General features: G+C 42.1%; 1 protein-coding gene across 1 annotated transcript; it reads left to right on the forward strand.

The window, feature by feature from the left end:
• Nucleotides 1–878: 878 nt before the first annotated feature.
• Nucleotides 879–11478, forward strand: chrnd (cholinergic receptor, nicotinic, delta (muscle)). Its single transcript, XM_085363032.1, has 12 exons — nt 879–975; nt 2768–2913; nt 3037–3081; nt 3201–3310; nt 4243–4398; nt 4555–4667; nt 5527–5727; nt 6177–6288; nt 7151–7265; nt 8506–8716; nt 8992–9110; nt 10292–11478. The coding sequence occupies exons 1-12, from the start codon at nt 918–920 to the stop codon at nt 10472–10474; spliced, it is 1569 nt and encodes a 522-aa protein (XP_085219158.1). The 5' UTR covers nt 879–917; the 3' UTR covers nt 10475–11478.
• Nucleotides 11479–12720: the final 1242 nt, after the last annotated feature.

A 12720-nucleotide genomic window follows, 5' to 3' on the forward strand; every position in this document is an offset into this window, starting at 1 on the left:
TTGGTATCGGTTCATGGTATCGGTTAACTTTTACGAGTATGAGTACACACACAATTTACAGTATCGGCCCCGATACCAGTATCGGTATCGGTGCATCCCTAACAGTCTTGTTTAGCCTCCCTGTACTCTAAGCAGGTACAGAGGATGGCTTTATCAGTCCTTAAAAATGGTTCCCATCCTCTAAGGGCTGAATTTCAGCTTCTTTCCTCAGGACGGAGGTTTCTGTTTCCGGGATGCAGGACAAAGCGTTATAAAAACAGCTTAGTGCTTATTTAATTCAGTGACAGCAACAGGGACAGTTTTTGTTTTTGATTCGAAATGTTTAAATTACTATACATGTGCTACAGTGAGGTTTATATTTTTATTAGGTATGTGTGTTTTTGAAGGGATGCCAAATGCTGTCATTTTTCTTGCCTGTGGGTATAAATAAAGTTACCTTGAACCATGAGAGTCAAACACAGCTTAAAGCTTACTGTGAAAACATTAGAATAATAGTAACTAACGATGTAATGGTATGAGCTTTGAATCCAGCAGGGAGAAACAGGAATCAGGATTTTTTTTCTGCCCAAATATAAATTAGAGGGATGATCGATTTATTTGTACCTGCTTTCATATTTATTGGTGTTTGAATATCGCCTGTCTGTGACATCATACAGACCCAAGAGTGAAAAAAGTGTCTCAAACTGAGTGTTGTTGTTGTTTTTTTAACTTATTCAGATCTCATAATTTAAAACTCCATGTTTATTATCAGTTTCCCGTACGGGGTGGAGGTGACAGCAGCTGGCGGCTCAGGCCTGCTCTGTGCTTTCTATTTTCTGCTCGGTGTGTCTGCAGCTGTTGTTTGTCACTCTGCCTCTCGGGTTCTGGCAGCAGGTCGGTGGGTGAAAGGGCTCTGGACCTCTCACTTCCACTCAGCCATGGAGCTTCAGCGTGCAGCACTGGCCACTCTGTTCCTGCTCACACTGCTGTCGTCGGGTAAGTTAGTGAAAACGTTAAGCTGATAACCTGACGAAATGTTTTCAAAGCAAATCTTTTATTTTAAAGGTTGAAAATATCTTTAATCATAAAGCAGGAAGTTTATTCTTACTGGAAAATGTAATCTACAGCTAAAGCAGTTGGTCTGTTATGTGACCGACTAAACTTTTGTGTCAGACTTATTTCAAGTCTTTTTTTAAAATGGAAGTGTTTTTGGGGGGGTTTTTAAGGAAGGACTCATTGAGCAAATAGTTGGGTATTGAGACAGTACAGAGTTTTTTTTAAATCCAAATTAAAACCTCGTTAGTGAAAAATGATCATCTCAAATAGAAAAATGTAAACTCAGTGATGTGCAGCGTTCCCTTTGAATCAGATTGGTGAAAATCAAAGCGCTGTAGGATGGGAAGCCGGTTATCCGTCGTGGTCGATGGATCTGCAGAGCAGCTGTGAAATCTGAGCAGCATGAAGCATTCATGCGCTTGGATCCCGTCGGTTTTCCTCTCTGAATGTCATGCTTGTTTACAGTGTATTTGTGTCACTAGGCCTGGCCGTTAGTCAAAAACCAAACTAAAAACAAACACAAAAAGATGTCACCTGGACTTTGTGGGATTGTGGATTTCTAAATTGAGCAGCACATTCTTTGAGTTTAGAGATGAGTTTATGTTTGACCTTGGAAACAGGAGCTGGAAGCCCATTAGGAAGCAACATTGAAGCTTTCAAGTGTCGCTCTGATTCAGCTTTGGACTAATACTGGGATCAGACTCCACACTGTAAACCAAACTGTCACTGGTGATACCGTTTGATTTATTTTGATCTTAAGACTCAGATTTTAATTTAAAGAGTAAACATGTCTAAATTCAAACACCGTCAACAGAAAGAAGCTGGTTGGGGGGGTCTGAGCTAGTGCAGGGAGCCGAGTTGAGCTGCACTGCTTCATACTCTCTACACGCCTCATCCACGTCATACCCCACCTGTCCCTCTGATGTCAGCACTGCTGCACCCACCCAGCATCCACCTCTAATGTTTGCAGTTGATCTTTAGACCTTCCCATTGTTCTGAGCACTGGTCAGTCCAAAGAGTTTACTTCACCTTACAATATAAAACACCTTGAAGTGACTGTGGTTGAGATTAAGCTCAGTGTAAGGAAAATTGAATTGAACTGAAATGAATTAGCAGTATAATATGAAAGGCGTGTGTGTTTTCATGCATGTCTTCCTTCCATATTCGGCAATAAATGACTGGAAGGCTGGAAGGTGACGAGAGGAGCTGGGATTAAAATCACTCTGAGCAGGGTCAGAAGTGTCAGCGTGAGCAGCGAGTCAAGGAAAAAAGTGGCCCATCTAATCATAAAGATCCTGAAAAGCATTGGACTGCAACCAGAAATTATTAACAACAGCAAAAAATCGGAAAGCTGTTTAAATAATAGATTATTACGTGATGAGAAAAAAATGAAAACTGACATCTTTGTGCAAAATTTTAAAGATAACTTGAAAAAAGGTAGAAAAAAGTAAAGTTGCTTTTTTTCTTTTAACTCATGTTTAATTATAGAAATGGATTTACTGTTGAGTGTCTCATTCCTCCATCACAGTACTGGTTGCTTTCTAGATTTCCAACAGAGTTTTTTGCCCACTGCCTCCTCAGCAGGTTTGGTTTGCTCATCTTAAATACTGAAACGTGTCCTTTGTTGGCCTGCTGGACTTTTGTATAATCTCTCCCAGTTTTAGTAGAAGCAGCTTAGAGAATATGAACAGCAGTTGTAAAACGTGTGTGTTTTAATCTGTGTGTGTGTTAGAGTGCAATGGCAGGAACGAAGAGGAGCGTGTTATTGAATACGTGTTCAAAGAGATGGGATACAACAAGGAGCTGCGCCCCGTCGAGAAGCAGCAGGATGTTGTCGATGTTAACCTCGCCCTCACGCTCTCCAACCTCATCTCTCTGGTTCGCAGCTTCTGTGTGTTTATGTAGTTCATCCTGTCATTAAAACTTTAAATGTGTCCGTTAGGTTTAAATCGAACACATTCAAACAGAAACATCGATGTTTGTCTTTGTTCTCCTCTGTAGAAAGAAGTAGACGAGACGCTGCTGACGAACGTGTGGCTGGAAATTGTGGGTAACAATTCATTCTTTTACATCTTCATATTCAGTACTTGCAGCTCTTTATTTACTTCTGTGTGTGTGTGTGTGTGTGTGTGTGTGTGTGTGTGTGTGTGTGTGTGTTATGGCAGACGTGGACTGACTACCGGCTGACGTGGAATTCCACAGAGTTTGGTGGCATTGAGATACTCCGGCTGCCGCCCAGCATGGTGTGGCTGCCGGCGATCGTTCTGGAAAACAAGTGAGGTCACACAAAAAAACCTCATTTTTATGTCAATGGAAAATTAAAAATTTTAAATGTATTTGTCCGTCTCTATGAGATAAGTAAATGAAAACTATTTTGTCATGATAATCCCAGTCATTAAGGCCTGGCCCTGTTTTTGCCACCCTGAGTGAAAACCACTGCTGGTATTCTGTGGATTTATGAGACAAAAGCTGAACTTTTTGGGAGGTTTGAGTCCTGTTACATCTGGTGTTAGACCAAGCCAACAGCAAAAGAATGGTGGAGGGGCTACTTTGCTGCTTCAGGACGATTTGGTGTAATTGATGGAACCATTAATTCTGGTCTGTTTGGCCATTAATTTGCTGTCTTGAACCTTGGGAGCACTTGTATTATACAGCAGGACAATGATCCAAAACACAGCAGGAAGTCCATCTGAGAATGAGTGAGTCAAATGCTTTGGTGTGACCTTAAAGCTGCTGTTCATGCTCAAAAATCCTCCAATGTGACTGTATTAAAACAACTCTGCAAAGTAAAGTTGGCCAAACTTCCTCCACAGTGATGTGAAAGACTCACTGGCAGTTATCTCAAACACTTGACTGCAGTTCTTGCCGGTAAGGCTGGCACATGTTATTAGGTTTTTTCACGCAGGTTTGAATGTTTTTTCCCCTTAATAATTAAAATCATAATTTAAAAACTACATTTCTATTTACTCAGGTTGTCTTTAAAGATCTCAAACATTCAAGTGTTGCAAAAACCTTTTCACAGTACTGCAAAACCAAATCAGTTTTAAGGTTACACTTTGTGTTGATCTCCTTAAATTACAGCTGAAAGTCTGCACTGATGTAAAACCCACTGTGGTGAAGTAAAGAGCCCAAATAAAATAAATAAATCATTGGGCAAAAACAGATATTCCTAACTGTATGTCCTTTCCTCCTTCCTCCATGCCTCAGTAATGATGCCCAGTTTGAAGTGGCCTACTACAGTAATGTACTGGTGTATGAAAATGGTTTCTGCTACTGGTTGCCACCGGCCATCTTCCGCTCCTCCTGCTCCATCAACGTCAGATACTTCCCCTTCGACTGGCAGAACTGCACGCTCAAGTTCACGTAAGAAAGAATTATTTAAAGCTCTCTGTTGACAGTTATGCATCCAAAATCAGAATTTACAGTCTGCTGTGAAGCAAATCTGTAAAGTTTTTATGGTGTTTTTCTCCTGAAAGATCTCAGATTAATTTAATCCGTGTTTGTCACGGTGCTTTGCAGCTCTCTGACCTACAACGCCAAAGAGATCCGGATGCTCCTGAAAGAAGAATACGCCGGAGAAGTCGCCAACTATACAGTAGAGTGGGTCGTTATTGACCCTGCTAGCTTTACAGGTAGATGCTCTTTTCTGCACTCCAGTGTTATGTTCACACTTTACTTTTCCCTGTCAGAAATGCCCATGGCATACTGTACTGTAACTCGATCCTGTCCAAATATATATTTCTGGCTCATCTGGAAAAGTGTCCGTGCAGCCGCCTGTCCACAAAGAACCACACCTCCTCCCACAGTGTTGGTCAGGATTTAACTTGCACATAAAGATCATGTAGCTGGTCTTCTTGTCTTGAGCTTTGCATCTTGTTGTAAACCGTCTGTATTTGTATTCATGAAGGCGTCTCTTGATTGCTAACAGTGATACTCTTACCTCTTTGAGTCTCTTCTTAAGGTTAGATCTTGTGAAGTTAGTTTTCTTAACCATGGAAAAAATTCTGTCATCATCCACTTTAATTGTCTTTTGTGGTCTTTCTGGGTTTTTGGTGATCCTGAGCTGGTCAGTGGATTCCGTCTTTTTATGAATGAACCAGACTGAAAGTGTTGCTCTTTCTTCGATGGGTTTATTCAGTTTTTTCAGCCCAACTCTGGCCTCTTTTATTTCATCACCAGTACATCAACACCTCATATGAAGAGTTGAAACTCCAACACTTTTATTGCATCTTTATAAAAAATGTATAATTACTGTAGTGTGCACAGGCAAAAAAAAAAAAAAAGTTTGGACTTCACTGCATTTAGATACATTTTTCACAAACATGGACATGAAAAACACATTTTAGTGCTTCTAATGTCAAAGAACAGACATCTTTTCACTTTAGGCTGAAACGACGCAGTCAGGTTTGGCAGTCAAACGTGGAGGAAGCGCCGTTATGTAAACTTTCTTCTGTCTGGGTCTCATCTCATGTTTTCCACTAATGTTGGCAGAAAACGGCGAGTGGGAGATCGTCCACCGGCCGGCCAAGAGAAACATCTACAAGCACATCCCCATGGACAGCAACAAGCACCAGGACATCACCTTCTACCTGATCATCAAACGCAAACCTCTGTTCTACATTGTCAACATCATCATTCCCTGTGTGCTCATCTCCTTCCTGGCCTGCCTCGTCTACTACCTGCCCGCTGACAGTCAGTGCACGTTTAAAGAGCAATTTCAACCAATTCTCTGTAACCTGTGGTGTTACCGAGCTGTGCAAATATTCCTCGACATGCACAGAGACACACTCAGTTTTGGTTTTTTTATAAGACAGAGAAATGTGCCAACTCTGAAAGCTTAAAATCTTCTGCAGGCTGTCAACAGGAAACTGCAGCAAGGCAGATTAAATGTATTTGTAAACTAATTATAATTAAATCATTTATATTTTTAAACATTAATCTGGGAAAAAGTCAGAAATCACCGTAACTGGGAATCTCCTGTCGATTCCTCTGGTCTTAGTGTAAACAGAGCTCACCTGCAAACACTTTGCAAACACTTTGCTCTTAAACTGCCCAGAAATACTTTGTTGGAGGTTTAAAATGATCCCAGTCTGAACTGGTTTCCTTCACTTGTTGAAACAGTTTGTGCGTTTTGTGTGCAGGTGGCGAGAAGATGACCTTGTCCATCTCTGTGCTGCTCGCTCAGTCTGTCTTCCTGCTGCTGATCTCTCAAAGGCTGCCGGAAACTTCCATGTCTGTGCCGCTCATTGTTAAGTAAGAAACGCAAAACATACTCCCAACAACAGCTGGAAACATCAGCTTTAGATTCAGATTGAAGCTTTTCCAAGTGCTTCATTATAATATGCTGGTTTTCTTCAGTAAACATGAATGATTTCTGTTTGCACACAGCAACACGATTATTTCAGAGAACAGTCAGAGTTACCAGGGTCAGTGTTATTAGCCTTCTGACGCCCTTTTTATTGAGCCAGAGCGCAAACCACTGCTGTGCAGAGATGTACTTAAACTTTGCAATGCAGTTTAAAAACTTCAACAAGGCTTTAACATGTCACCTGAGAAAGCGTCACGCCAAAACCAGATACATTTGTTTAGATTTGAGAAAAAGAATCGTTGATGCTCACAACGCAGGAGATGAATATTCAAAGTTAGTATCACAGCGTGTATCATGAACTGGAGTGAGAAGTGTCGTCAAGAAATTCAGAGACACGCAGGACAGAACGAGCCTGGCAGAGGCAGGAAGCAAACGAAAAACGACTGAGATATGTGACGTCCAACAGTTGGGAATTGTAGCCTCAAAGGAGAGAGTCATGAGAGGAATGGACTGCAGGACAGAAGCCTTCAAACGAGACTGAAGTAATAATGAGATCTTGGAGAAAGAGTCTGCATACTGGAAGCGCATCATTTGTTCAGTAAAGTGTAGCACAGCTGAATTACAGAATTACAGTTTTCCTGTTTGGGGTGAAGACTCTCCAAATATGGACTGCTGTTTTTTAAAGTTCCCAGTCTGTAAACACTCGCTGACAAATAACAAGAAATGAAAAGTGAGAAAATAATGTGTATATTTAATTTAAAAAAGAAAGAAATAATAGATCAAAGTTAAAGTTAAACTGTCTCCCAGGTATTTGATGTTCATCATGGTGCTGGTTACTGTGGTCGTTTTAAACTGTGTGGTCGTCCTCAACCTGCACTTCAGGACGCCGAGCACGCACGTCATGACTGAGTGGACCAAGAGGGTAAAACACACACACACACACACACACACACACACACACACACACACACACACACACACACACACACACACACACACACACCATGTGATGTACATCCTGTCCAGGTGAAATGAATTTATAAAATATACCATTCAATGCACAAACATATTACACATTTTAAGCAGCAGCCAAAGAATATTTCTGTGCATTTATTTTAAATATCTGTTGCACGTTTTAAAAACGTATTAAAAACTGATTTATTTATTTAGAACTTATTTCTAATAATAATAATACATTTTATTTAAGGGCGCCTTTCAGAAACCCAAGGTCACCTTACAAAAAACAGAATTAATAAAAGAAACAATAGTCATAAAATACATAAAATAAGTTAAAATTACAAAACAGAGCTTGACAACAGATAAAATCAGCATTAAAGCGAATAAGCCAGTTTAAACAGATGTGTTTTGAGCTGTGACTTAAATACGGAGAGGGAGTCAACAGGAGGAAGGAGGAGGAAGAGAGCTCCAGAGCCGAGGAGCAGAGCGACTGAAAGCTCCGTTCCCCAGAGTGCTAAGGTGTGAGGATGGAGCAGTAAGATGAATAGCAGATGATGATCTGAGAAGGCGGGAAACAGTGGTGATATGGAGCAGGTCACATAAATATGAAGGAGCAGATTTATGGATACACCTGTATGTAAGAAGTAAGATTTTAACATTTATTCTGGCCTCTATGGGCAACCAGTGAAGCTGCTGAAGAACTGGGGTAATATGAGCTCTCAACGGAGTGCGAGTTATGACCCGAGCTGCAGAATTTTTTTATTTGCTTTGCATCTTTCTCTCACAATATTTTCCCAGCTTATTTTAATGCTTTGCTGCTTATTGATGTGTATTCACTGATTCACACTGACAGCGCTGAGGCAGCACAGCTGAAAATAAAATAATAAAGTACAATTAATTCAAAAGCAAAAATAGGAGAATCAATATCAAGGTACATAACTACAGAATTAAATACTACAAATATCTATTTATGGCGTATTTGAGCATTAATTCAATGACTACATTTTTAAGAATATTTATGGCATTAAAATTCATTTGTTTATATTTGATTTACTTTTGTTTGTCCAATATATGCCAACTTAAAGTGTCAGCTTTCAGACACACTGCAGTGTAGTACTGTAATAGTGCCATACAGCAATAGTAATGTATAAAATATAAAACTTTCTGAGTTTTATGTAAATAAACACGTTTCTCTCCACGTCCAGTTTTTCCTCGAACGGTTGCCTCGGCTCTTGCTCATGTCCCACCCTGCGGAGGCAGAGCCAGCGTGGGATGGAGCGTTGCCGCGACGATCGAGTTCAGTGGGTTACATCGCCAAAGCGGACGAGTACTACACCGTCAAGTCTCGCAGCGAGCTGATGTTTGAGAAACAATCGGAGAGACACGGCTTCACCACTCGAGTCACCCATGCAGCATGTACGCACCGTCGCCTGAGTGTGTTTATAAGATGCTGCGTTATTGTGACAGGAAATCAGAATCAGATGTAGTGATGTGGCCTTCGTCGCCAGGCTTCAGCACATCAGTATTACACGTAGTTTTGTGTTGGAGTCTGATGCTGCTGGGGCCAGCTGTTTGGTCGTATACGTGATCAGTGGACTCTGCAGTAAAACCTGCAGAGAGGATGTTTAAATTGAGGTGTGTGTGTGTGTGTGTGTGTGTGTGTGTGTGTGTGTGTGTGTGTGTGTGTGTAGTGGTGAAACCCCAGGATGACGGAGGTGTGACGGATCAGCTGTACTCTGAAATGAAGCCAGCTGTGGACGGAGCGAACTACATCATCAAACACATGCGCAACAAGAACGAATACAACGAGGTGAGAGCGAACAACCAGAACGTGACGATGCTCTGCTTGATTCAAGATGCTTTGAATTGTGTAAAAAATGTTAGCACGTTTTCATCAACATTTTGCATTTTTTTCAGTATTTCCCACACGCACATGTTTCAAATCAACAAACAAATTCTAATATTTGTCAAAGTTAATCCAAGAAAATACAAAACACAGTTTTCAAATGATGGTTTCATTGATAAAGAGAAAAAGCTGCCCAAACCGACCTGGCCCTGTGTGAAAGTCATCGCCCCTTAAGCCTCAGAACTGGTTGTGCCAACCTGGGCGGGGGGGAAGTTCATGCATTGATAATAAATAAAAACAAATGTTACACATCACTGGGGAGGAATTTTGGCCCCACTCCTTTTCGCAGAATTGTGTGAATTCTGCCACATTGGAGGGTTTTTCAGCATAAACAGCATCTCCATTGGACTTTAGTCTGGACTCCAAAGCCAGTCCAAAACTTTCATCTGTTTTTTTGGGCACATCATCCAGCTGTATAACCCAAGTGATCTTGAGCTTCAGTGTATGAACTGATGGTCGGACATTCTCCTTCAGGATTTTCTGGTACAGATCAGAATTCACGGTTCATTTACAGCAAGTCGTCCAGGGCCTGAAGCAGCAACGCAGCCCCAACCCATCACACTACCTCCATGTTTGATTGAAAAGTTGTATTCGTTTTAAACCTGATGTAACTGGACTTAAACCCGTTACATCTGGTCAGTCTGGGGATCATCCAGATGTTTTGTTGGTCAGCAGTGGTTTTCGTCTTGGATCTCGCCCATGGATGACATTTTTGCCCAGTCACTTTCTTATTGTTGAATCGTGAACTCTGACCTTAAGTGATGCCTGCAGTTCTTTAGATGTTCTTTTGTGACATCCTAGATGAGTCGTTGATGTGCTCTTGGAGTAATTTCGGTAGTCTGGCCACTGCTGGGAAGATTCACGTCTCTTCCAAATCTTCCACTGTGGTTCACTGGAGTCCCCAAACCAGCAGTTTTTAACACTGCTGTGTTGACTTCATTATTCTTGGATCTGGGGCCAGACTGTAACAACATCTGATGAGAGGACTAGAAGCTCATTAGTTCCTTTGGTTATGGCTTTATTGTTTTTATTGAATAAAAAATGAGGTGAAACATAAAACTCTGCCCTCGCTGGTGTCGTCACAGGAGAAAGATAACTGGAGCGGCATCGCTCGCACCGTCGACCGTCTCTGCCTCTTCCTGATCACTCCTGTGATGATCTTTGGCACCATCATCATCTTCCTGATGGGAGCCTGCAACAGTCCTCCACGTCTGCCCTTTGAAGGAGACCCGCATGACTACATGGAGAACCATGCACGTCTGCTGTAGCACATGAACAAAAGCACCCAACACAGCAGAGAGCGCTGTTACTGTGTTCATATCCTGAGGTTTGTTACTCTGTATGACAAAATATTGTAGCTGTGTGTTTTCTTGTGTTGAATGAATAAGTCTGTATTTGATTTAATCCAGGGTTTGTGGTTTGAATAAAGATTTATAATCAGAAATCTTTGACATGATTTGTTTCTGTTCACAATGATTGAACCAGCAGAGAATATTCACTTTCACTCTTTAACCTTTTTTTCTTTGCATGAACTAAAGACTGTTTTTTTAAACTCTCCAAGGTTCGGTGTGTAAAATGTCACCACTAGATGTTATTAGATTGCATAGTGCAGTCAGTTAAATTCTATGTTTGCAACTCTCCCAATTCGAATGCATGTCCAGCTGCAGCAGGACAAACAAGTCTATGATGTGACTCCTCTGTCAGTCAGCTGTTTACCTCGGCTGGTGTCCACGTCGATTCACTCTGGAGAAAGCTGTCCAGTGACACAGATATCAAGGTGAGCTGGTGAGGATATCCTGCATGTTTCTGTTGTTAAGTGCTGCTGTTAGTCAGCATTAGTACAACAGTCTGTAAAGTGGATGTAACTTTGTTGGATTCTGAGACTTGGATAATAAACTCGTATGATGTGAGAATGTACTTTACCTTTAAAAAAACTGTTTAAGTGTGATTTTTAGGACACTTCAGTCCTACATTACCTGTCATAATGGCGGAAAGGCTTTTACAGACAAAAACATGGCTGTGCCATGGGCTCCCCCGTGTCACCTATTGTAGCCAACCTTTACATGGAGGAAGTGGAAAGGAAGGCTCTTGGCTCTTTCAAAGGAAGAGTACCCAGCCACTGGTACAGATATGTGGACGACACCTGGGTCAAAATCAAGACACAAGAAGTGGAATCCTTCACTGCGCACATTAACTCTGTGGATAAAAACATCAAGTTCACCAGGGAAGACACAAAGGACGACTGTTTGCCTTTCCTGGACTGCGCTGTGCACATTGAAGAGAACAGCAAACTCAACATCGAAGTTTACCGGAAGCCCACACACACGGACCAGTACCTCCTCTTTGACTCCCATCACCCTCTGGAACACAAACTTGGAGTAATCAGGACCCTACACCACCGGGCAGAACATGTTCCCTCTAAGCCTGAAGGAAAAAGAAGGAACACACACATGTAAAGGAAGCACTCAAAACGTGCGGCTATCCTAAATGGGCGTTCTTAAAGTCAGCAAAGAGGCACAGAAAAGAAGACCAGACACCAGCGAGGGAGGATAAGAAGGACAGACGCAACAACATTGTCATCCCCTATGTAGCCGGTGTATCAGAGAAACTCAGGAGAGTTTTCTCCAAGCATGACATCCCAGTGTATTTCAGACCCAGCAACACACTCAGACAGAAACTGGTTCACCCGAAAGATAAAACGCCAAAACACAGACTTAACAATGTGGTGTATGCTGTACAGTGCAGCAAGGAATGCCCAGACCTCTACATTGGAGAGACCAAACAGCCACTTCACAAGCGCATGGCACAACACAGAAGAGCCACCTCCACAGGACAAGACTCAGCAGTCCATCTGCATCTTAAGGATAAAGGACACTCTTTCGAGGATGCCAATGTTCACATTTTGGACAGAGAGGACAGATGGTTTGAAAGAGGAGTGAAAGAAGCCATCTATGTCCACTGTGAGCGACCATCTTTGAACAGAGGCGGGGGTTTACGACACCAACTCTCTGCCATCTATAATCCAGTTTTGAGATCCTTCCCAGACGCCTTAACGCCCACTCACATCCTGGGCCATCTGACCTCAGGAATTCGCATGATAAGGTGGGGCCAGGTTTCACAATGAACTCACACGAAACTCTGGCTGATTGGGACCCACGCCCAGTTTCCCACCTTGGCTCAGGCGATTAGAGGATCATCAGGGGGTCCTTTTGTCCCTCTGTGGGGGGTCACTCCCACTAGGTTTATATCTGGGACTCTCCACCATTTGACCTTAGAACTGAAGAAGCTTCTCGGATGAGAGGTGAAACGTCTTCAAGCAACTTAAAGAAGTCCAGATCTTATCCGTGCTGACTCAATGAGCCCATTTGAGAAACACACCTCTCCCATCATTCCAATCCCAGTGGGCAGCCTTGTGGGGGTTTGAACAGCCAGTTCAGCTTTCTTAATTCTTTGATAAGTCAGGGCCAAGCCAGCTCTGATCAACCAGAACAATGTTACCATGGTTCCTAATAGG

The sequence above is a fragment of the Diplotaxodon limnothrissa genome, linkage group LG9 (assembly GCF_057381915.1).
Source record: "Diplotaxodon limnothrissa isolate DT_005_m linkage group LG9, D_limnothrissa_male_GT1.1, whole genome shotgun sequence".
NCBI classification, from domain to species: domain Eukaryota; kingdom Metazoa; phylum Chordata; class Actinopteri; order Cichliformes; family Cichlidae; genus Diplotaxodon; species Diplotaxodon limnothrissa.

Bases quoted from the DNA above. Each gene is read 5' to 3' on its own strand.
- chrnd (XM_085363032.1), top strand. From the start codon at position 918: ATGGAGCTTCAGCGTGCAGCACTGGCCACTCTGTTCCTGCTCACACTG. The intron at 976-2,767 runs GTAAGTTAGTGA...TGTGTGTGTTAG, and splicing joins GCTCACACTGCTGTCGTCGG to AGTGCAATGGCAGGAACGAA. The intron at 2,914-3,036 runs GTTCGCAGCTTC...TCTCCTCTGTAG, and splicing joins TCTCCAACCTCATCTCTCTG to AAAGAAGTAGACGAGACGCT.